The sequence below is a fragment of the Natator depressus genome, chromosome 13 (genome assembly GCF_965152275.1).
Source record: "Natator depressus isolate rNatDep1 chromosome 13, rNatDep2.hap1, whole genome shotgun sequence".
In the NCBI taxonomy this organism is placed as follows: domain Eukaryota; kingdom Metazoa; phylum Chordata; order Testudines; family Cheloniidae; genus Natator; species Natator depressus.
The window spans coordinates 11615887-11641138 of NC_134246.1; the positions used below are offsets into that span (position 1 = coordinate 11615887).

At 43.6% G+C, this 25252-nt stretch overlaps 2 protein-coding genes and 1 long non-coding RNA gene across 4 annotated transcripts in view; 1 reads left to right on the forward strand and 2 right to left on the reverse strand.

Moving 5' to 3' along the window:
* Positions 1–945, reverse strand: part of VAPB (VAMP associated protein B and C) — a 49586-nt gene extending 48641 nt beyond the window's left edge. For both annotated transcript variants that reach the window (XM_074969787.1, XM_074969786.1), the window contains exon 1: positions 789–945. In XM_074969787.1, coding sequence (XP_074825888.1) covers positions 789–846 — 58 coding nt within the window. In that variant the 5' untranslated portion in view covers positions 847–945. The remainder of the gene's footprint in view (positions 1–788) is intronic.
* On the forward strand, positions 157–22687 carry LOC141997422 (uncharacterized). Its single transcript, XR_012641727.1, has 3 exons — positions 157–280; positions 21699–21818; positions 22573–22687. It is a non-coding gene; the product is annotated as an uncharacterized LOC141997422 (long non-coding RNA).
* RAB22A (RAB22A, member RAS oncogene family) overlaps positions 12759–25252 on the reverse strand; it is a 33643-nt gene continuing 21149 nt past the window's right edge. The window contains exons 6-7 of the mRNA XM_074969788.1: positions 19913–20022; positions 12759–18643 (exon numbers count right to left, since the gene is read on the reverse strand). Coding sequence (XP_074825889.1) covers positions 18546–18643; positions 19913–20022 — 208 coding nt within the window. The 3' untranslated portion in view covers positions 12759–18545. The remainder of the gene's footprint in view (positions 18644–19912; positions 20023–25252) is intronic.

Consider the following 25252-nt stretch of genomic DNA (forward strand, 5'->3'; position numbering starts at 1 on the left):
TGGCTTCTATCTCAGCTTAAAATATTTTTATTCTTCTTTGACTACACCTCTAAAAATCACAGCAGCCAGAGCTAGTAATTAAGACCACAATCAGATTATTTAATCTGTAGGAGTATGTCAGGATACAGCTCACATAAAAGACGCCATATATATAAAGTCATACTGAATTACACCCACCATGAGACAAACTCAAGGCAGAGAGCAATCATACATAGAAGAAAAAAGGCAGAAGGGTTGTTTCTCATCCTGTCCTAATGATACCACCGAGGCGACATGGAAGGTCAGATTATTTCAGTATAGGGCTTCTCTGGAGTGGGCGGGGGGAAGATGAGAAATCTGGAGTCTTCTGACAACACCACACGATTGTGTGTGTCACACACACACACACACTACAAGACACCCCCTCCTTCCCAGGAAACACCCCAGAGAAAGACAAGAAGCATTTCACACCCCTTCCCCACTCTTTGTGGTCCTTCGCAATTTCAGGGCTCCCGGCATGCCTGGTGCCGGGGGATTGGGGCGAGGGCGGAACAGAGCCCCGGGGGTCCAGACCTAGGGGCGGACGGAAGCACCCAGCGCCCCCGCGCAGACCCCCGGGGGCACCGGCCGCCTGCCCCCCGAAGGGAGCGGTGGGAGGCCCGCAGAGCGGCGGGGCTGCGGGCCAGGGCCCGCAAAGGACATTGGAGCCGCTGGAGCCGAGCGCCAGCCCCCGGAAAATGGCTGCCGCTGGAGCCCAGCCCTTGGCAGCGGCCGCCGAGGGAGCGCCGGGCCCCGCGGCCGCTCCTCACCTTTGAATTTCAGCTCGTGCTGCGGTTCGAGACTCAGGACCTGCTCCACTTTCGCCATGTTCCTCGGCGGCGGCGGCACCGGGAGGGGGGTGGGGACAGTGGGGACGCGCCCGGCGGGTTTAATAACCCCCGAGCCGCGGGTGACCGGCGGGCGGGAGGGGAGCGGCAGCGGCGCCTCTAGACGGGGTGGGGGCGTCAGGCGGCGGCTGCGCGGCGAGGAGGCTCCGGGCTCGCACACGCTCCCCTCACAGGGTCCCGGGGCGGGGAAGGGGGCGGGGATAATGCAGCACGGAGGGGCCCAGAGAGAGGCTACCGCTGACGTCGCCCTCCAGCCGCCGCCACAGCAAACAGCCCCTGCGCGCGGCGCCGAGCGGCCCGGCGGACCAGGGCGCAGCGCGCGGGGCTGGGAGGGGAGCGCGCAAGCGAGGCAGGGGCCAAGGTGCAGCACGAAGGGCACAAGGCAGGGCAAGGGCGGGGTGAGGTGAGGTGAGGGGAGGGGAGCGCGCGGAGCGGGGCGGGGCGAGGGGAGGGAGCGCGCAAGGCAGGGCCAGTAAGGGCACAGCGCTCCGTGTGGGGGAGGGGAGCGCGCAGGGCAGGGCCAGGGCGCAGCAGCGGGGCGCAAGGAGAGGGCGTGATTAAGGCTGGGCCAGGGCACACTGCACGGAGGGAGAAGCCCGGGCCGGATTAACTCTCCTGCGGGCCCTGGGCTATTAGGCTATTTGCGGGGCCCCTGTATACAAGTCTTTTCCCTAATTTAAAACAAAGTGATCCCAGTTATGGCATCGAGGCTATTAACGCTATACTGAACTTGCCTTTCATTACCATAGAGCTGTTCTGTGGTTCTATTTCAGTCTTAAAACATGTAGAATATAGTTAATTCAAAATAGCCTACTTCTTACCGTAGGACAGCTGTCATAGTAGTTTTTTTCTGGGAGGGCATTTGGGTGCAGCAGGGGGCTCCAGGCTGGGGCACAGTGTTGGGGTGCAGGAGAGGGTGATGGGTGCAGGCTCTGGGAGGGCGTTTGGGTGCAGGAGGGGATTCTGACCTGGGGTGGGGGTGCAGGAGGGGGTGTGGGGTCTGGGAGGGCGTTTGGGTGCAGGAGGGGATTCTGACCTGGGGTGGGGGTGCAGGGTCTGGGAGGGAGTTTGGGTGCAGGAGGGGATTCTGACCTGGGGTGGGGGTGCAGGAGGGGGCATGGGGTCTGGGAGGGCGTTTGGGTGCAGGAGGGGATTCTGACCTGGGATGGGGGTGCGGGGTCTGGGAGGGAGTTTGGGTGCAGGAGGGGATTCTGACCTGGGGCAGAGGGTTGTGGTGCAGGAGGGAGTGCAAGGTGCAGGCTCCAGCCGGGAAGTGCTTAGCACCAGTGGCTCCTGGCTGGCAGCGCAGCAGGGCTCAGACAGGCTACCTGCCTGCCTACCATAGCCACAAGCCGTTCCTGGAAGCGGCCAGCTGCTGGCACATCTCTGTGCGCCCCTGGGCAGAGGGCGACAGCGTGTTTCCATGCTCTGCCCGTGCCCGCAAGTGCTGCCCCTGCCGCTCCCATTGGCTGGGCCAGTGCTGGGGACGGGGCAGTGCATGGAGCCTCCCGCCCCCTTCCCCAACCCGCCAGGGGCCGCAGAGATGTACCAGCAGCTGGCTGCTTCCGGGAGCGGTGTGGGGCCATGGCATGCAGGCAGCCTCCATGAGCCCTGCTGCACTGCTGGACTTCTAGCAGCCTGGAGATCGCGATTGACTGGCAGAGGCTCTAGGATCGACCAGTCGATCACAATCAATGGGTTGCTAACCACTGAATTGTATATAATTACGGATTTATTTTTGTGGGGGTCCCCCCTTAGCCCGAGGCTGCAGCCCCTAAAGCCCCTGTGTTAATCCGGCCCTGGAGAAGGGGAGTGCATAAGGCAGGGCCAGGTCAGCTCCACACTGAGCAGGGTGGGAGCGGGAGGGAAGGAGAGTGCAGGGCCAGAGCAGAACGTGCACCAGACTGAGTGCATTGCTTGGGAGGAGCAATTTGTGAAGGCAACAGGTGATTTTGGTGGGCCCAGGACTAGGCTGGGCTGGCTACAGAGCCCCAGGACTGGATTCTGCCACCCTTACTCCTGTAGCTCTCTCCGCAAGCAGCCCCATGTATTTAAATTGAAGAACTACTTGGAAAGTGCTACTTAGTAGCAGTAAGGGTGCCAAATTCTGGTCTTGAGAGCACTGGCCAGTGGCTGGTCTTGTCTGGTTGTGGGATTGGGATGGTGCAGACCACAAAATGTGCATGCTGGGCTGACTGCCAAGCCAGGGCGCAGCATGTGCTGGATGGTTATAGAGCCTAGGAATAGGGATATGATGCAGTAGTAGAGATACATAGTTTAAGGTGGTATTTAGGTAGGTGCATAATTTAACAGTCTGGGAGCAGTATGGAATAGGCTAGACATGCATCCTGGGAATATCACGACCAGGATGGGTTCAGTCTGGGTGAAACAGGTGCTGGACTCGACATATACCTTGAGAATAGTCTGCAGGGGACAGTCTGTGGGAACTGTGCAGAGCTAGAACTTGGCCAGGGATAATGTGAAATGCCGGAGTATACCACACAGCAGGTTGGGTGCAGAGCCTAGGTAAAGCATGCAGCAGGCTAAGTGCACAGTCTTTGAATAGTCCGTGCAGAACTTGGGTGCAGCCTGAAGCAGAGAATTCTGGTTAGATACAAGAACAAGTCTTTAACACAGCCAAGAATATTTATTCTGAATTGTAAGATGTTCACTTGCCTCTAGAAATAGCTCAAAAAAATGTAGTATTAAAGAGGAAAAGGCCCAGCAAATAACAAGCAATACTTAAATGAGTATGAAATAGTGTTGAAAATGCAATTTATAATAGGCTCTCCATTCTTTCCCGTAGTACTGAGATGAGAAAAAGTACCGTATTTACCTCCATCATCTCATGGCAGCTTTATTTCATCCTGTTTGTTTAGAACCTGATTCTGTAGACCAGAGCTGCAGAAACACTTTTATTTATGCAGTGAGTTCCCTGAGTATGGTAGGTGATGAAGAGCAATGAAAGGTTCTTGTTTACAGGTGGAGGTGGTATCAAAATGATAAATTGCAGAGCCACGCTGATAAATGAATCAGGCGCCTTTGACCACCTCATCTGTACTTTTGTGCCCTGTAATCTGTGTCCCTAGGATTTAGTCAAATATTCCATTCTCCTGAACAGCTTTAAATAATAATAATTAAAAAACCATCAAAGGGATAAAGAAATGATTCCATCTTCTGACTCTAAATGTGGAATTTTGAGTCTGCAAAATTACCCCAGTCCAAGGCATTAAAGATATCTGATAACAACTTTTCTGTACATAACATCATGAGTTTAAAGTGTGATATCTCATGACTCTGTAAATCTGGAGATTGGATTTTTAGACCACAGAAAAGGGGAAATTCTGATTTTCCAATGGAGCCCAGCACTCAAAGCTAGCCCTGGAATGGACTAAGATATACTTTAAAACTGAGATTTTTATGTATAGGAAAAGCAGTTTTATGTTATTTTTAGGTGTTTTAAGGCTCTCTCTGAGCTTTGTACTAATTTGGCTCATAGTAATTAAAGCATCTGGCTTTATGCATCAGGTGATTAAAAAATTCTAATACGATTTCTAAAAACTTTAAAACATTGCTAAAATAGTGTTTCTGTACAGATGTGGCATATACAGAATATATGATGGTATGGTATAACAGTTTAATCAAGCTGGAGTTTGGAATAGCAGCAAAGATTATAGTCTATAATAGTCTGTGACTTTTTACATACAGAAAAACTCATTCATTCAGAGCTGAATTTTGCCTATCCTAGGCCTTGGAGAGGTGTAATGTGTGTGTGTGGGGGTGGATTCCCATTTGCAGGAATGAGAAAATCTTGAGGCAGGTTGACTTTTAAAAGGGGTGTCTGTTGAAGGTGCATAGGTGTTTGGTTTGTTAAAGTCCCAATTAACTGGATTAATAGGCAGAAAAAGGTGATAAACTCATTTTTTCACAATGCTCTGCAATTATCACATTGATACAAACTCCATCTGTTTAGTATGTAAAATAGAAATGGATAACACACAGATTTTATAACTGTATATAATCTGAATACTTTCATCCAAACACATGTAAATAATATATATAGAGCTAAGAGGACCTGAGCTTTGCATTGACAAGGCTCTAGTCTTTGGCAACATGAGCAGTAGGGAATGATTGATGGTCGTGAAAATTTGCATCACTAAGTGGAATAGTTATATTATGATCTGCACCCCAAAGAAGTCAGTACAAGTACATTTCTGCAGTATTTATACCACATATCAATACTTCAGGTGCTCTTCTCCATATTTGTTGCTGTGTTTCAGCTGCTCTGACCTGGTCTCTCTTTGGATACTCAACCTGTTGCATCTTGTTTTCGTTTGCTGTGGAGCATCTTTGATTTTTTTTTTTTATAGCATTTAATTTTCCATATTATGTAGCATAAGTGACAACTGATTATGGGCAAAACTGACCTGCACTACTGAAGTCGGGGAGTTTTACCATTGACTTCAATGGGAAATTGTATTGTGGCCAAATTCATTTTTTTATTGGAGGAAAAATGGTCAAAGAATGCCACAAGGTGAATTGTGTAGTTTTTTTGTTTTTTTTCCCTGTGCCTGGAATGTCCCTCACCTCCATTCTACTGGCCTGGAATCAGGGACACTCTGGCCAACTATTACTGCCCTTTGTCAGATTCTAATTTACTGCACCCACCATAAAACAAAATCATCAAGCAACATTCATTCAGATTTGAAACAAGAGGACTTTTCATATGTTTATTGCTCCAGAAAGTACAGAACTTCTTTAGGCCACCTATTCTCTATATTATAATTTTATGATGCTCTGAAGTTTGCTTTCTACAGTTCTGATAAAACAACGTAAGAGGTTATTTATTTTCATAAACAGATTGACCCCATTAAGCTGAGCATCAATCCATAACCATAAAGAGCAATCAGTAGAAAGCTTGCAGACAAGTACAAAGCTTGGTTTTAATAAAATATTATCAGAATGCAGAGCAGGTCAGAGGAAAATCTTAGACTTCCAAATGTCCTAAAAATTCTGTAGAGGAAACGTATATTTACCCAAAGTAAATAAATAAGCAAGCATACAATATGCTACTTATACCTTTTCAAAGATCTTGTGCCTGAGGAGCCAAGGATGTTTAAAAACATTTGGTGATCCAAAAGATTTGCAGAGTTGCATTATTCTACTGAGTGCAATGTGACTGGCATCTTCTAACCTGACTCATATGCTTGGTTTTGGAGGGCTCACCTATGTTTGCTTCCAGGATGAAATGTTTAAGCATGTAAAAATTCTAGTCATGAAAGTGAAAAATTATGAACCTAATGAACATAGTTTGTCAGGCTTTTGTTCCAAGTGATTAATTGTGTATATTTAGTGCTGTAGGGATCAGATTTGCAGAGTTGGGCATACACCAAAACCACCTACAGGCTCAACTGTGAATTTTTTAACAAACCAGTAATGGTGGGACTATATGGTAATTTGTTGCCAGGCAAATTGTTAATGTAGAGGTGGGGTAGTATGGATGAGTACCCTTATCTGACTGTAAACTCCTTCTGGAGCGGTGTGCTGGAATTATTTCTTCTAACTAATAAAACTGTTTACCTCAAACATTGAGTTAGACTTGGTCTGCATTGGGGAAGCTGCATCTTCACAAGTTGTGTGCACAAATCAGGCAGTTTGCATGCAGTTACCTAACTTCCAGGTGCAAAGATGTGGTTTTGGGGGCATACTATTTCTCTTGCCAGTACATTCATATTCAACACTGAACATTTGGCTCTAGCTGTACATTTTCCCAAGCACAATCATTTCTGTTATGCAAGCACATTGACATCTTTGAAAACAATACACATGGCCAAAGAAATACCTTAAATGATGGCAGGAGGACAGTAGCTGAGCATTATGCATTAAACAAGTTTTTCTATTGTTTCTGTGGCAAAGACATACCAATATCTATTTCCCAAGTCAGCTGCAAGCCTGCTCCTTGACAGAAAGATGCTGAAGTATATTTTCTCACAAAATAAAGATCTTGAAACAAAGTGAAATAGCACTATCATTAATAGACTTTTTTTTTTCTCCAAAATTTCTTGCTTTTGTGAAGTCTGCTGTTGGTTAAACATCTTAAAAGTATAGTATCAAAAGCTGGAAGGGGAATACTGCATGCTTATGGCATTAGTACTAGGTAGTAACTAAGGAGAGGGTTTCATTTCCATCTTCTATATACACATTTATAATTGATCCTACGCAGACCTTACTGACAGTTTTGTATAATGTTCCACTGACCATAATCCTTTAGCTGGAAGCACATTGCAACAGACCTTTTAATTTAAATTCTAGCATCCCACACTAATCAAGTTTGGCTAAAAATAAATTCCTAGGTAGGTGTAGGGCAGAGTGTATTTTGATAGCTTGCCTTCACACACTAAGAGGGGAAGGCGCTGTTTATAAAGGTATACACACATTTTTAGTATGTAACTAAAAGATTTCATTTATATAGGAAACTTTGTTGAACCTTCCATGCAATTCCCACTGAAGCCACCTTTCTGTTGACTTGATGGACGCTGGGTCAGGCTCAGCGTCGGATGTGTACATAGGACTGCCATTTACTACATGTTTGTAGAGGGCCTAGTATAACAGAGCCCGGCTTTGCAAGCAAGCGGAGGGCAGATGCAATTGTTTGTGGAGGCAGTTCTTTAAGGCTTCCTTTTGCTTACCAGCTTCACCTCCATCTTGCCTGAGTTCAGCTTTAACCAGCTACTCTTCAGCCTAGTGGTGCATGTAAGCTGCAGCAGGATCAGTAACTGACTAACTGCATCAGGCCAACCAAGTCAGGGGGATGAGATTCCCAACAAGCAAAGGGACAAAGTGTCAACTGCAAGCAGGCATCTGACATGCTCAGAGGGGAAGGGGGCACAAGTAAATATATAGTGGGCCTCCCTATTCTCACTTCCTTTCTTCTTCCATTGCTAGGGCTATCCAGGCTGCGGAAGCTGGTCATGTCACGGCCTACAGCAGTTCCCTTTGTAGGAAAAAGGAGGAGCCTGTTAATTAGGTTGGGGGGCCTTTTTCAACACTTGACCTCTGGGTTCAATGAGGATGTTGCACCCCCCTTTATTATTGTAGAGGAACCCTCTTCTTTCTGCTTCCCAATGGTAACAGCTGTGTGGAGTGACCAAGAGGAATAGTCTTCAGTCAGCTTGGCTGCCTCTTCTCTTTCTGGCTCAGACAGACAGAGACTTGGGCAAACACCGGCAGTCCATTTTTTCCTTCTACATCAGCAGGTGGGGACAAAGATGCTCCTTGATCAAAACATCAAGATGAAGTACCAAATACACTCACTTCATACACAATTTGCAGAAGCTGCACAACGATGCTGGCATGACCTCACAACAGCAACAGCACATGGCTTTGTGACTGACAGACATGACAACTTCCTGCCATATCCTTAGAAGGCCTTATTGAATTAAGTTTAAGTATCTTTGGGGTCCATTGTACTAAATGAAGAGTTTATGTATGATTGTGTCCTACTGCTTGAGGGAGGGCTGCCATTCCTCCTCCAGGAACCAAAAACCATGGGTAGTGATTAAGGCAGGTCACTCAGATTGTAATAGCGCCAGAAGTGTATCACCTCCCAGAAAGATTCACATACCAAAAAGAAAAAAAAAGGACTTTTGGATAAATAGCCTTAGTTTAAACTGACTCAGTGATCTGCCTTTCTGCTCAGTCTATTGCTCACAGGTGGTTAAAGACATCTTTACAGAAAACCGTTCTTATGTATTATTCTCTTTTCCATTTTTGTAGTTTAGAGCACTTCTGCTTCACTCTAATGGCTTTATACTTACAAGATGGAGATGTTTCTTATGCTTGTCTTATTTTTAAGTAAGTTACACATGCAAAATGTGTATGCAATTGCTCACCTAACTACCATGTCACAGGCACACCCGGAATTGCATGCACCGATGACCACGATTAGCTAATTGTGTGCAAAACTGCAGGGAGTGAACATTCAGGTTAGACATATGATTACAGATGTGTTTTGTATACACAACTGCAGATGTATATTGTTTCTATAAAACAAAGTTTAGTCCCTCAGCCTCATACTCAAAAACCCAAACCATATCTCTGAATAGCATTAATCTCCATTCCTGAGATTTTGGTTTAAATTGACAATGCCAAAATCCATTTTACGCACAGACCCCTGCTGCGTCTGTGGTCAGGGGAAGGAGTAGGGTGAAAAGAGAAGGGTCTTCCTAGCTTATGTAACCAATAAGAACTATTGCAGATTCCACAGCTGCAAAGACAAGTTTGATCTGGTTAGAGCCTACTGTATGTTATGTTGAATTGACAGGTTTAATCTACGTTCTTGTACATACACTGAAGACCTGGCCGTAAATACATAGTTTCATTAGGTAACATTTGACAAATAAAGGGGGGGTGGGGAGGGATTTAAGACATGATTAAAAAAAACAACAACGTTTTTTTAAAAAACTGCAGTTTAACAAAAGTTCTGGTTTACCCAATCAAAACAATACCAGCTTGTGTAACACTTCTGTGAGCCTGCAACTAGAAAAGCAAGCTAAAAGCAATGCATTAAACAGCCTGAGACTGGTAAATGTTTGCCAGGTCCTGGAGTGGTTGATGAAACTCTGATGGTCTATATTTTCTCAGGGGCTAGGTGGCAAATGAAAGGAAGCATTAAAGACAGATGCTGCATTTCCTGTCTTTGTTATTACTCTCTCTCCTTTTGTGCAAGTTTGTCTTGTGTTGCTTGGTGTGTGCACCTGCAACAAACATTCAACTTTTAGATGGAAAATGGTAGGTGTAGCATTGTTTTTAAAAATTATATGTTTGAAGTATTACTTGTACTCACTTTTTCCTTGGGGTATTTCCTACAACCTTCTTCCTACACACTATGCTGTACATACTGAGATGTAACAATATTTCTGAGGACTTTGATAGCTAGGGAAATTGTTGAAACCAAGCCAGCACATTTATAAAAACATTTTATTAATAAAATGTTTACACCTTTTTTGCACAATACATCACATTGGTAGTGATTTTGCATGTTATTACATTATAAAAGTTTATTATGAATGATTAAGCTGAAACAAAGCAGTTTACAATATGCTAACTCATTGTTTGCAGAGTATCTACTGTAACAATACAAACTAAAAAGAGAGATCAGAAGTCTATCTTTCTTCATTAGCATCTACAAACCAACAATACAGACTTACTGTGTACACTCTCAGGACCAGCCCAAGAGAAGACCGTAAAAAAAAAAAAAAAAAAAAAAAAAAATCAAGTCTCAAAACATTCATAAGCTTAGCAATTCATTCTTACAATATTTCATCACTAGTAATCAGACTATATTTCATGCAATGAAGCAATGGTTGTAAATTTGTGCACTTTACAGTACTACAAATGCTTTTGTAACTGTGAGCTTAAATTTTGTTTTAATAATGGATGTTAAATAAGAAGGCACAGACCTTTTAACCCTTACACCAGGTTAACCCCCAACATAGTCTTTAGAAGCAGAACATTCTGAAGGACAAGAATTGCTGGTACAAAGATTATTTTTTCCCATTTATGTTTACAGACCAAACACTACTTATACTGTAGGAATTATATGCTTAAATCAAGATTTTTACTTTTGTCCCCTAATCACAGGAATTTAAATGCTTTCCTTTTTTATTTAAACTAAAAAAACACAAACCCTAAGACACGTGGAATGATTTCTTCATCCAAAGAAGAATAAAAAAAAAAAAAACATTTGCCAATGTATTACACATTCTATATAGGTCTTTATACTGTTTCCATCACCGTGTGTAACATGAGAACATGGTGTGCCATACACACAGTATCTGTCAGCCTCATTACCCTGTATTCAAGAATACAAAAGTTAATCATTTGTAAGTCTTATTAACAAAGTCTTGCAAAACTTTACACATCCTAGGTGAGTAATGTTTTTGGCAAAGGAGTAACACTTTCTACATCATCCCAGGAGGATGTAGATGTATGTGTCTTGTCCGCTGTGTTTTCACAACAGTTTTGCAAGGCAGTACTAATGAATTACCATTTTGTTTACAAATATTTGCTGCTGTGGCAGATGCTTTAAGAAGAAGAAGAAAAGATTTGCCAACCCTTACAACCTGAATCCCTTGCAGCATAGTGCAAGATGTCAAGAAAACATAATAGGTTTAAGGTACAGTACAGCTTCATGGAACATACAAATCATAACATGAGTAACAAAATAAGACACGAAAGTAGAGGTGAACCCATCTTCACTGACTACTCAAAGGGTTAAAATATGTTCAAGAACAATAACTGGATGGAATTACTAGAAAGGAAAGGTAAGGCCAGAGAGAAAAGGGGCTTTCTTCCAACATCTGAAAAATTACAGTACATACGCAAAGAAGGATAACAGGAATGGAGCAAAGAAAAATTAAATCACATCTAAAGACAAAATAAAAATACCTTTTAATAGATTCAGAGGTAATGGGTTTTTTTACCATAAAAGTGAAGACCAATTCTGGGGATTATAAAATGACCAACTCCAAGTTCTTAGATAACGCAAAGGGAAAGTCAACAATTGTTCCTTTTGGGAGAATGCCAAAATTCTGTAAGTGTCCTGGAATTCAAGTAGTTTCAACAAATTCTGTTGAAATCTTTAGAGGTTAGATCATATGCCCCATGTAGAGAAACCCACAGGTGAGGAAGAGGGGCACATGCAGCCACTCAGGTCGCCTCCCCTACTTCCACTGGATCACTCTACCAGTGGAAGTGAAAAGAAAAAGCCAGCCCTCAGTCTTAAAAATTTGATCCAATTTTAAATAGTTATGCTCACACTAGAGGTTGTCAACATTAGGAGCAAGATTTCCAGAAGCCTTCAGCATTTAGCTACTGTTATTGTTGTCAGATGGAGAATTTTTGAAAAATCTGCCCACTTCATTTAGGCACCTACATGGCAGCTGAGCTCTTGAAAATCTGGCCCTAAACCATAGTCAAATCCAGGAGGTACAACCCTACAATGTATATTACAGTATGGAACCATCTGTTAGGGTCTCAGAAAAAGTCCTGCTGCCAGTAAGCATTTCAGGTTAAAACAGACTCTGGCTTCAATTCTATCTGGAAGTTTTCTTCCAAACACCCTCTACAGGATTTCCTTTCTATGACACTGCCTGGATAAATTTCAGGAAGGTCAAAAATGTATAACCAAGTTCGGCATCTTTGGTTCCAGTTGTATTACCAGGAAGAAGATCTGCATTTATTTCTCAACACTCCAGAGAATCAGAAGGCATTTTTCTAAATTTAAAGGCAAGTACGATTTGGCACATGGATTCTTACACAAGAAACCGAAAAATGGTTTCAAGCTTGCTTCCCTCCCACAGGTTGGAACCATTTGACAAGGCATCTGCCGTCACATTCTTTGGGGAGAAAGAACAGCTGACAGCTTACAGATGTTTTATTCTAGAATCCATATTTTATTTTTGCCTCAAACATCCACATGCCAACATCTCATTTCTACACACAACAATTTTTTTTGTTGTCTAATAAAACATACAGCTGGGAATGTAAAATGAACATTAATTTTGTCAGTTTTCTTTGTAGAATTTTATAGTGAACTTTTATGTAGTTTGGTTCTGGACACATGGTTCTTCTATTAAGGGACTGACTGTAGCTCCATAAGAATGCATAAAGAGAATATTATTTGTGAACTCAGACTGCTAGAAGAGTGCAAAATCAGTCTAGACATTTACTTAGTTCTTATCTCTGTGGTTTTGGATCAATTTTTTGGAAGCTTCCAAGAACCTCAAGTGAGTAACCTGAAATTATTTCAACAAATAAGATGGTGCTGGTAAGAGTATGTCCATGCATAATCCACATTCTTGCCTCCTCCCCCCGCCCATTCTTTCTTTCTTTCTTTTTTTTTTTTTTGAAGTATTTGCTTTGAATTTTTACTTTTGTTTAGTTATTGCTATTTATGAGCAAGGCTCACTAAAGGAGAGATAGGCCATGGAGTTTAGACAGCATCTTCTGTAAATCTGCAATTCCCAAGGTAGTCAACACAGCAAAAATATAAAACCTCATTCTCAATAAATACTAGAGACACTTCCACAAGGGGGGGAAGTCATCCAAACATCACTGATAAAGCTTCTTTTCCCGCACCATAATCTTAAGTGTTTTATATCATGTTTGTCTCCAGTAATATTAAATAAGGAATAGTTTAGATTTAACATCTTCATGAAGAGCCTGTTGAGGATAGCTTTTAAATCATGCAAGATATTCACCTTGAATGATTTTATTTTCAGCAACTAAATTGAAGGCTTTACTATTTATGAAAGAAATGGCTCCCTGATGAGAGCTGGACAGTGAACAATGAATGCCCAGTCTCCTGACGAATTTAAAGAATGATGTTTCCAAAACACTATAGCAACTATCATATTTTCCAACTACACTATTTTATGGGAGGTGAAACACCCAACACATGTGCTTGTAGTAAAGTTATATTCATGTTACATATAGTCACATAAAGGGGTTTATTTTGCACAGAATGCCCCCATCAAAAACATTAAGGACCAGATCCTGTAGCACTTCAAGCAAAAAAGTATTACTGATTTCACTAGACGTTAAGGGCTGCATCAAGTTTAAAAACAGGCAAGACAAAAATAAGCTAGTAATACAAGATGTGGTTTCTCTAATAAGCTTCAACAAATAGCTCAATAATTTTAACTTCTTGGCAGCAAAAACTGTTAACTCCCAAGAGAACTCAGATTCCTAGCTTCCAGAGCATTTTCAATAATCTTGCCTCTAGAAAAAAAAACCCAGGAATGTTTCTGCCTTTTGTTAAAGTAAGTAAACTGGCAGAGCATGTCCATTTAGAGGCTTAATAGGAGGATCTCAGCAGGTACACACAAACATGGTACTGTAAAGCCACATACATCAGAGAAGCAGTTTCTAAGCATTTATTTGGGACTGAAGAGTTCAGTTCATTGTTTTGTGGGGTTTTGCCCCCCCCCCCCCCGCCCAAAATTTAGGAGCATGCTTATCCAGCTCCCAAAGCTTTATCTTAGACATGTCAGCCAACAGTTGCTACACTTTTATACTTCATTTGAAAAACAAGTAAGTCTTGTCCACAGTCTGAAGAAAGCTGAAATGTTTCTACTTTGTCAGTTTCAAAAAGATGCATAGGATCATTACAGAAAGACATGCATTGTGCTACACAGAGAATAATGTTACTTTCATCCATTATTCAAATCGTACCTCAGAGAAGTCCATTCCCTTTGAGAATATCAGAGGCTAGATTTTCAAGAGTGCATTTCAGCCATTTAAAAAGCTGAGACCTTAGAAGTGCGGAGCTTCTGATCTACTTCAGAGAAGAGAGAGTTTTTAGAAAGTCAACTAGAACCAGTGATGCTCAATACCTCCAAAAGAACAGACTCAAAAGTTATTTAGGGACAAAAAATGTAAGTAACTCAGCTGAACACTGTGCAGCACATATGAAGGCTACATCTACAGTAGAAACTTCAAAGCGCTGCTGCGGGACCGCTCCCGCAGCAGCACTTTGAAGCGTGAGTATGGTCACGCACGAGTGCTGGGAGAGAGCTCTCCCAGTGCTCCTGGTAATCCACCTCCATCAGGGAAGCCTGTCCGCACTAGCGCTTTAAAGCGCTCAAACTTGCTGTGCTCAGGGGGGTGATTTTTCACACCCCTGAGCCAGCAAGTTAGAGCGCTATAAAATATAAGTGTAGACAAGCCTGAAGAAGAATTTGCAGGAAAGCTACGTAGCTCTGCCAGAGATGAAACTGCAACAAGCCAAACACTCAACTACATGGACGTCTCTGACCCAGGGAGACGTTTACTCATGTAATTGTATTTCAGCATCCAGATTATTGACAAGTGAACACTCAAGTTGGGATTTGGGATCAAAAGAATTTAGATCTCAGCATACTGACACATTTTAAACAAGCATGATACTAACAAGACACTTTGTCTCAGCTAACGTGCATGAAAGTATTTTTAGGTAATCTGATAATGAAGACATGGAAATGCCCAAGTTAAGTCTAACAATGTGTGATTCAGAATCAGAAGACAACTGTACAAAGGGGAAAAAAACTACACTGATACCTCATTCGAGTGGGGTAGAGCTACAGAGAAATTTCACTTCTATAGATTTAAAAAAGTAAAAGGAAGAAGAGTTATGAGGCATCAAGATTTAGTCAGAAAAGGAAGGATATAGGACTGGCTTGTTAGAGAAGATGATGTATTAATCTTAGTCTATCTTGCCAGTGACCAAATTTACCATATACCAAACTGTATTTGGAAAAAACAAATGCTGTCCAAGGAAGAAAAAAAAACAAACCCTCTTTTTGGCCCTCTCTCAAGTTTTTAAAAGATTTGCTAAGAAGAGATATGGCTATATGGCTTCATTGGATCCTGACTGGGGACTCTACTGTAAGACTATTACTACAATTCTAGAGTCAAATATCTTTTTTTCAAGTAATGCATATTTTATAGGTGTAGTTAAGCCAGTTATTCTCTGCGAGGAGACAATAGAGTTTAAACGTACACTTTTAGGTGCAAGGACACTGAAGTGATAATTTAGAGGGTATCAATCTGTTTGCGGCTCCCTGAATGGATCTTCTGCATGAGAGATGTTATTGATCTTTCACAGATATTAAAAAAATAAATATGCTGTTCAGTGTCTGGAAACTTGTCAGATTTACAATAAAATTCTTATGTTCAAACACTATTAATAAGCCTGAAGAAATCCAAGGCAGGTGAACATATTATATTAAAGATAGCAAAGGTACCTAATACCTTGGTGTGGAATGGGGAAGGAGACTTCTGAAGCACTGCCAACATCAACAGCTTGCAGGTAGAACTATGACACCATGCAACCATGTGATAACAAAACATGGTATTTAGTAGCAGCTCGACAGAACCTACTGTAAGTATATACTGAATCTCATCTTTAGATAAGAAACTGGAACAAAAAGCAATTATTTGTAATTGAAGGGTACAAAATATTTTCAGTGTGGGGTTACAGTGATAACACAAGATTACAAAACAAGCATTACAAAATGGTGAGCTGATGCTTCCAAGTAAACACCCCCCAACCCCAAAAGAGGAATATATTTTTTGTTATCCTGAAAGGGAACTCTGCTACAAAAGCATACTGAAGTGCCAGAAGAGTATACTGCTTGACATCTTTTTAGGACTAGCTTTGAAATCAAACATTTTTTAATCTATCTTCATTAAGTGGATAACTACATCTCGGTCTTATTTATTAGAACTCTGCCAGTTGGTTAACCGAAGACAGAGCAAAACTTTCAAACAAGTTTGGCGTTTAATTATTGCCATTGTGCAAGGGCTTTGAGTAACTGTAATTAAGTTTCAGAGTAGCAGCCGTGTTAGTCTGTATCCGCAAAAAGAAAAGGAGTACTTGTAATGTTGATTACAAAACTATTAAACATTTCAGTCCGATGAAGTGAGCTGTAGCTCACGAAAGCTTATGCTCAAATAAATTTGTTAGTCTCTAAGGTGCCACAAGTACTCCTTTTCTTTTTATATATAATTAAGTGGTCAGTTGCTAGCCTGCTTTGATATAATACTGTATCATAGCTTTTACAAAACTTTAAACTTTATGTTTATAATCTATTGCTTCAAATGCCGCACAAAGATTTCAATCATATTGTTATATATCTTAGGGCTGAACCATGATGCACACCAATATATAATTATTCTGTCTTCATTGTAAGATTCTCTGTTAGGGCAAACCAGCCTCCATATATGTGCATGCAACTTTTTGGGCACACACAATAGACTTTATATGCTCATAACCCATCTGCACATGCAGGGAGTTTGAGCATGTGTATGCTATTGCAGCAAACAGAAGTGCACACTCAAAGGACTGCATACCCACAGATAGAGGCCACATTTTGAAATCTTGGTCTTAAGAAGTTTTAACCCCAACATTTCATTAAAGCTTATTAACCACATTCAGAATATGCTTTCTATCACACCAAGTTACGATAACAGCAAAATAGTTTTGCTTGAGGATAGCTTTGAAACAAGGATTCTGAGTATGATTTAATCTGAAGTATAAGCTGTTTCATTTCCTACTTATTCTTTGAAATCTCCTTCAGCTAAAATACTTAAGATTGCAGAATGCCAAATTACAAATCGAGAACAAATATCACAGACATAGCTTTAATTTCAGAATCAAAACTTAAACTCAAATATTGAAAATACTCTTCCTTTAAAAAATAAGAAGTTCTCTACTAGCTCTGGAGGAAACTAAAAATAAATAATGAAAATAGCATAAAAGGATACGGTCAATTTATAGTTTAATATAAAATGTAAGAAAAACAATACAACATAAGCGAAAAGCTGATTTGCTTAAAAAAAAAAAAAGCCAAGTAATTAAAAAGTTATTTGGGCTAGACCCAGGAACCAAGAGGTAACGATCTACGCTACCATACATGACTTGGATTTGGTTTTCCGTTCGTGTGCCTAGCCAGCAAGGATTGGGTGCACTGCAGAGGTGATCTGCTCAATGGACAAGCCACATGCTTCACCAACAGCAACATCTACCAGCCATTTCAAGCAGAAATGCAGATGTGATAGGAGGGAAGCATCACCCAATCTTTTTCTGGAAGAGGTCACTGCAATGTAAGACCTCACAAGCGGGGACAGAATTGTTGGAGATCTCCAGGGACTCTGTCAATGGGTGAGGAATGGAAAGACTGAAGAAAGCTGATTTCTCAACTGCTTTTACATAATTTATAATACTTTAGGCATTGGTCTCATAAATATAGTACAAACACTTTACACATGCGAAGCAATAAAGAACTTTCCCCCAAAATATTAAAGTCTTACGAGAACTATTGATGGCATCTGTTGTCAGTCAGTCATGCTCAAGTTTAAATTTAGAAAGAGTTTCATCTAGGTTCTCTTCCACCACCATTTTTAATAGTAAAAATGCTTACTACAACAAATAGGTGCTTATAAATGTATCAGTTTGCCTTTAAATGATTAAGCCAGCATGAAAAGGTAAGATTGTCTATGGTTTAAAGTTCATTGCTTGTTTGTTCATATTACTTTTAAATAAAAAGTGCAAGTGGGATCTGGGGACTGGATGGGCTGATTTGCTCATTTTTTATCAGTAACTTATTTTGTAGCCATCTACAACCAATTGCCTCACTGTACTTTGGATTAGCTACAATTATATTTAAAATAATGCTCATTATAACAATTGAAAGGGTAGCAGAATAGCCTTATAATTAAAGTCACTATTTAAACAGGGCTGTTTCTTCCCCCTTCCTCATCCCCCTGGACCACAAAAGTGCTCATTTCCCTTTTACAAAAAACATTACATATAATGTTGATTACAAAACTATTAAACATTTCAGTCCTACCATCCATATGTCGACATTCCTTTCACGCAAGGCCAAAGAACTAATGATGGATTCCCTTTGAATACAAGAGACACTATACATGTTGTAAGTAAACAGGCTGACATTATCACGACTGCAGTCTCTTCTGTGACAGACAGATGTCAGATGAGCTGGTCCATTTTTGTGGGACCTTGAAGCATGAACATCAGGCAGATAAGTTCTAAGACCAATAATGTATACTCAACATAAACTATTAGCTTCCAAGACCACCTACTTTCAAAACAAGTCTGATTTTCTAAAGTATCAGTCAACAACAGCTGCGTTTTGTCACTGAAGGCTGTCTTCTAAGTTTGAAGCCCTTACCGCTAGATGGGGGGTTGGTGTCAGTTGATGGAATTCTACGACCTATAAAGAAGAAAAAAAAAAGTTTATAGCAAGAGTTACATTAATTATTGAAACTACTTTTACAGAGCATTGGATATCTGCAAAAGCATTTAATCCAATGGATTGGATTTTGGAGGGAGCCCCTCGGAAGGGCAGGTTCCCTTCTTTCCTGAATAGATACGGGGCTTTAGGACTCCTCATCCCTGCACTGGCCCCTTTTCTCTGTGTAAAAGTGCCAGAGTAGTGTTTCAGATCTCACCCTATATCCCTAAGATTAATGCTTAAACAACATGATCTGGTTTGGCATTTTTCAAGCATCAAAATTTATTCAAAATCAACTAAATGCATAAGAAAAATAGCTTCCTGATTTCCTTAAATAGTTATAAAAGAATCTAAGTTGTAGTTAAAGTCAGTAGTAAAGAAAATATTTAAATTTTTTTAGTTTAAAGTAAAAAATATTAAATAGCTTCACAATCATTTGACAGCTCTGATCTATCTATGAAAGGATTGCCTCTAATTTTATACTGTTTACTTGACTCAAAAGACAAAGCTAAGAGAGATATCGGCACATAAGTGTTCAGTGTTTATTATAGCCATCTGAATTACAACTCAAATCCTCACTATAAGAATGCAGTACTGCACTGTATTCCCTTGTGGTACTGTTTGCATTTCTTCCATGTAAGAATCAATTTGGAATAATGTAGAAAAAAAATTTGTGGTCTAATTGAGGGACAGGGTTATCAAAAATTTCGTAAAGGGAATCCACACAAAAATGCTTGGTTTTAAATCACATTTAGTAATTGTGTGATAATTACACAATTACTACTTCCCATTAGCTAGTTATGCTTTGGATAATACATTCCCCTAATCAAATCTGAACATGGAACTCTGATTGGAAATACTATTTCCCCTTTTGTATTTGTGAAGGTTTTGGTATCCCTCATGCATTTCCTTCACTCACCCTTCAGTGACCTTGATCTACTAACTGAAACATTCACCAACAGATAGGGTAAGATGACACTTGACTTTTATGACAGTGACCTGCTTGCTATTTATCCAGTGATGTGGATCATCATAGTAGGTTTAGAATCTCTAGGCAGAAGCTTTTAGAGGTCATAGGAGGATCAGAAACCAGCAGATCATCTTGCAATCTTGTATCCCTACCAGTGGTGACAAATATGAACCCAACATTCTCTCAGCAAAATAGAATTACAAACTAATGCAGTAGTCAAGTTTCTGCTTAGGGTTCCTTCAGAGAAAAAATAATGTGTTAACTAAAGAAGTACTTACTAATTTCTATAAAGAGTTCATTTATGTTAATTGCATTTTTAGCACTGGTCTCTACAAATATGGCATGGATGGAATCTGCATAGTCTTTAGCGTCTTTTTCCATGACTTCTCTAAAAAGGAAAGAAAACATTGTGAACAAAGTAGAAACATTAAATTATCCCAATTTTAGAAAATTGGCTCGCTACTTAACAGTAATTTCAAAAAGTGATTTAGTGTCAACTGTTTGGCATCCTATTCCTCATGGAGCAGTCAATTCCTATCCTCAGCTCTTCTTTTACATAACCCCCAGGACCAGACAATAGTGTGGCCTGAACAACAGTATTTGGACAGCACCATCATATAAATTCAGCAGCCACCACCAATTTCCTCTCTGGAAAATATGGATGTGTTTTCTTCTTAAAAGTGCCAGAATGCAGCTCTGAAGTCAGCCGAGGGGGAAGGGAGACCTTTATTCTCAGAAAAAACAGCTCAAATTATAGGAAAAAACATGTTACTTCTAACATCCATCTCATTCAGTATGAATCCAGACTTTGCTTACAAACCCTAATATCCTGCAACACAGCAATGTTCTGTACAAGCAGAGTTTAAAACGTTCAGATTGTACAGACAAAAGAGACAGGAAATGAAAAGGTTCCCACAGGCATCTAAGCCATACTATGCAGCACACCCTATATATTTTATGGTAGATATTTAACACTAATATCAAGCTTCTCATTTACAATAAATGTGGGTAGAAAATACATACAAATTAATTTTGCTCTGAGAGGTCAGGAAACTAAAGTTAACTAGGAAAAAAAAAATGGTTACCTACCTTTTCGTAACTGTTGTTCTTCGAGATGCGTTGCTCACGTCCATTCCATTCTAAGTGTGAGCGTGCCCACGTGTGCCATCGTCAGAGATTTTTGCTTTAGTGGTATCCGGAGGGTCAGCAGTAGTGCCCCCTTAGGTGCCGTGCTCATGTGTCGGTATATCAGGCGCCGCCGGCCCTACGTCCTCTCTGTTCCTTCAGATGGAGCGACCACTAGTGGTGAGACAAGAAGGTCCTGCTGGGGCGATCTGCAAAACACGTTCCTAGTCCCGGGCAGATGTGTGACTACCAGATGAATAGCCTGCTGCACACAAAAGTCCTAAAGGTGGAGCACTTCTTGGGAAAGGTCGGCGACCTGGCTCTGCCCTGCCTGTTGATGTAATACATTGAGGCAGTATTGTCCGTGAGGACCTGCACCACCTCGCCCCTCAGGTGGGGTAAGAAAGCCTGGCAGGCCAGGCATGCTGCTCTGAGCTCCCTGACATTGATATGGAGGGCCAGATCATCTTGCAGCTGGCAGCCTTGCGTGCTGAGCTTGCCCAGGTGCGCTCCCCAGTCTAGGTCCGAAGCATCCAAGATCAGGGTCAGCAACAGGGCCAGGGCTGCGATGGGAACTGCCTGCAACACCAACCCTGGGTTCATCCACCAATCCAGGGACGATAGGATGTGATCGGGCACCCTGACTATTCGGTCTAGGATGTGCCTGTTGGGAATGTAAACTGACGCCAGCCTCACTTGCAAAAGCTGGAGCTGGGCACGACTGACCACATATGTACAGGAAGCCATGTGGCCCAACAACCGCAGGCAGGTGTGAGCCATGGTGAGTGGGTTGTTCTTCACATGGGAGATCAGGTCTGGCATGGCCTGAAAACGCGCCTCCGGAAGGAAGGCTCTGGCTCGCGTGGAGTCAAGAACCACCCCAATTAACTATATTCATTGGACTGGCCTTAAGGTGAATTTTTTCTTGTTTACCAATAGGCCCAGGTTGCGGCAGGTGGAACACACCAGATCGAGGCTTCTCTGTACTCGTTCCCAAGACCTGCCCTTAATGAGCCAATCTTCAAGATAAGGGAAGACCTGGACCCCTCGATGTCTCAGGTAAGCGGCCACTGGTGCCATACATTTTGTGAAGACCCTTGGGGCTGATGAGAGGCCAAAGGGGAGCACCGTGAATTGGAAATGGCATCCGCCCACTATGAAATGGAGAAAACGTCTGACGTTAGAATATGGAAATAAGCGTTCTTCAAGTCGAGGGTGGGGTACCAATGTCCTGGATCCAGGGAGGGGATGATGGAGGCCAGGGAGACCATGCGAAAATTAAACTTCTTGAGAGACTTGTTGAGGTGTCGCAGGTCCAGAATGGTCTGAGGCCCCTTTTGCTTTCAGAATTAGGAAATAATGGGAGTAGAACCCCTTTCCTGTCACGTCCTGAGGGACCTCCTGCACCGCCCCTAGGCGCAGGAGGTTCTCGACCTCTTGAACGAGGAGTTGCTCATGAGAAGGGTCCCTGAAGAGGAACAGGAAAGAGGGTGGGTGAGCGGGAGGGAGGGGTGGCTGAAAACTGCAGGGTGTAGCCTTGTGACACTATGTCCAGCACCCAGAGGCCTGAGATGACCTGCACCCAGGCAGAGTGGTAGGAACAAAGACAGTCAAGGAAAGAACGGGGTGGATCCTGGGAGTTGATTGCGTGGTGGTGGTGGTGGTGGGGGGTCGCTCGAGTGCACCCTCATAATGAGTGATTCTGGCCCCTTGAATGCTTAGCCGGGCCGGGCCGGGCCGGGCTGATCCCGTGAGCGGCAGGAGGAAGGGTGGCGGCGGCTGAAACTTATGTCCCTATCCCTTCCCCTTGCAGACCCTGGACGAGGCTGCCAAGGCTTTGGCGGTGAGGGCAGCCAGAACCGCTCCTGTGCAGACTGCGGCTTATACATGCCCAGCAAGTGAAGGGTGGCCCAAGTGTCCTTTAATCCATGCAGCCTCGCATCTATCTGCTCTGAAAAAAAGACCGTTCCCATGGAATGGGAGGTCCTGGTTCGAGATCTGCATCTCTTGAGAGAGGCTGGCGGTCTGAAGCCAGGAGCTGCACCCCATAACCACTGCTGAAGCAGCCACCAGCTCCCGAGTCAGACACGTCCTACGCCATTTGGAGGGAGCACTTAGCTGCTGTGGCGCCCTCCTCCACCCAGGTACCGAATTATTGGGTTAAACCCTGCGTGTGGTACTCCTTGAACTTACGGAGGGAGTCCCATAAGTTAAAATTGTATCTGCCTAGGAGGACCTGATGTTTTGCCACCTGGAATTGTAGGCTGGCAGATTAATACATTTTCCGCCCAAACAAGTCCAGTCTTTTCGCCTCTTTGTTTTTGAGAGTTGGGCTGGTGTGCCGCTGCTTGTCTTTTTCATTGGCTGCAGAGACGACTAGTGAGCCCGGGGGAGGGTGGGTATAAAGATACTTAAATCCTTTGGCCGTGACAAAGTACTTCTTTTTGCCCCTTTTGCAGGTGGGAGGGATGGATGATGGGGTTTGCCAGAGGGCCTTGGCAATTTTGAGGACTTCATCATGCACTGCTAGTGTGACACGGGCAAAGGTAGAGGCTGAGAGGACATTGAACAAGATGTCTGCCTGCTCGGCCATCTCCTCCGCCTCTAGGCCCAAGTTCTTGGCCACCCATCAAAGCAGGACCTGGTGTTCTTTAAAATCGTCTGGTGGGCTGGCCCTTAGGGTTCAGCGACCGCCTCGTCCAGGAACAAAGACAACAACTGTACCACAAGGGGAGGCCCGGGGGCATCTTCTCCTTTGGTGGAGGGAGGTTTAGGGGTGGGTGCAGTCTCCTCTGCCTCGACCTCTTAGCGCACCTCATGCACTCAGCCCGGTGCTGCCAACTGATGCACCTAGGCGGTGGCAGATGAGCGGTGCAAAGGGGGCAACGTCATGACCAGCACCCCCCATGCACTCCAATAAGGCCACTGGCCATGCTGCCAAGGTGGTGCCGTTGATGTCGACATGGCCCCTGATGCCCAATTGTGCCGGTGGGGTCTGGGTGAGGGGCTGAACTGCCCTTCCATGCCGGAGGAATTCCCTCCACAGTGGGGCCGTTGCCGCCTGAGTCTGCCTGCTGACTGTCACCGTCGGAGACTGATGCCTGGAGCAAGGGGATTGGTGCCAGGATCAAGTGGACTTGCACCAGTGGGACCGGAGACGCGACGGAGAGTGCTCCCACAGGGCAGGCAACTGAGATCTGTGCCAAGAGGACGACTGACAGGAGGGCCAACAGTGCTGGTAGTACAGAGACTGGTGCCTCCCTTTAGGCAGTCTGTGCTGAAACGACAGGGACGGCGATCGAGGGCTGGTGACTGAGGGTGAGCCCCAGAGGATCTGGGCTGCAACTCCAACGATCTGCGGCGCAGAGGTGGAGATGCTGTCTTGTCTTGGGGGGATCAGTGGTGCTCTACTGCCCCCTGAGGGTTCTTAGTGGCTGGCTTGCCCTTGTGGGGAGCCTTTGCCGTTTCCTGTGGCACGTGCGGGTGGAGGCCTCTGCTCTCTTGGCGCTGGGGGAGCTTGGGAAGGCATCGGTGCAGTCAGGGGTTTGGGTCCCATACCACTCCTGAGAGTTGGTGGTGGACCTTTTAACGGGCCAAGAGCCCCAACTGGGGAGGCATCTATACATGGCTCCGGAGTGTCCGGGCAGCCCGAACTGGGTCTCTTGCCCAATGACCCATGACTCTTCTTGCCTGGTGCCAGGGAGCCATACTTCCTTGCTTTCTTTTTGGGCACCGACAAAGGGGAGCGGTGCCGGGAGGAGCGGGTGCTGGGGGTGCACTGAGGCCAAGGTACTCGGCGAGTCTTGGCGGGATGGCTTGGAAGCCGGACGAAGGGCAGAGTCCAGGAGGACAGCTTGCAAACGAATATCCCGCTCTGAGTCCTGGGCCGAAAGTTTTAACAAATACGGCATTTGTCCTTCACGTGTGATTCCATCAAGTACTTGAGGCAGCTACTACTGGGGTCACTTACAGGCATAGGCCTGTTACAGTCCATGCAGGGCTTAAACCCAGGAGACCAGGGCATGGTTGCCTGCGGCAAAGTCCCCTCTGGGACTATAACTTTAATTACTAACTACACTTAACTACTTAACGCAAACTACTATAAGGCCCTAAGGCTAAACTATTTACAAGGCTCTAAGGCTTGAAGTCAGTGGAGACGAAACCGCTAGCCCTTGCTATGAAAGAAAGGCGCTCCGACTAATCACCATGGGCGGTAAGAAGGAACTGAGAGGGATGTAGGGCCGGCAGTGACTGTTATACTGATGCATGAGCGCGGCACTCAAGGGGGTGCCACTGCCAACCCTAGGGATACCGCTAAGGCAAAAATCTCTGATGGCTGCGCACATGGGCGCGCGCACACTTAGAATGGAATCAACATGAGCAAGCACTTGAAGAAGAACTATTAATGCCACATTACTGTATTATTTTTGCATTTAGTTGTCTTTTTGTTCAGTGTGCACTCTGTCTTGTCTAGTCAGGCTCTACTCAGCAGT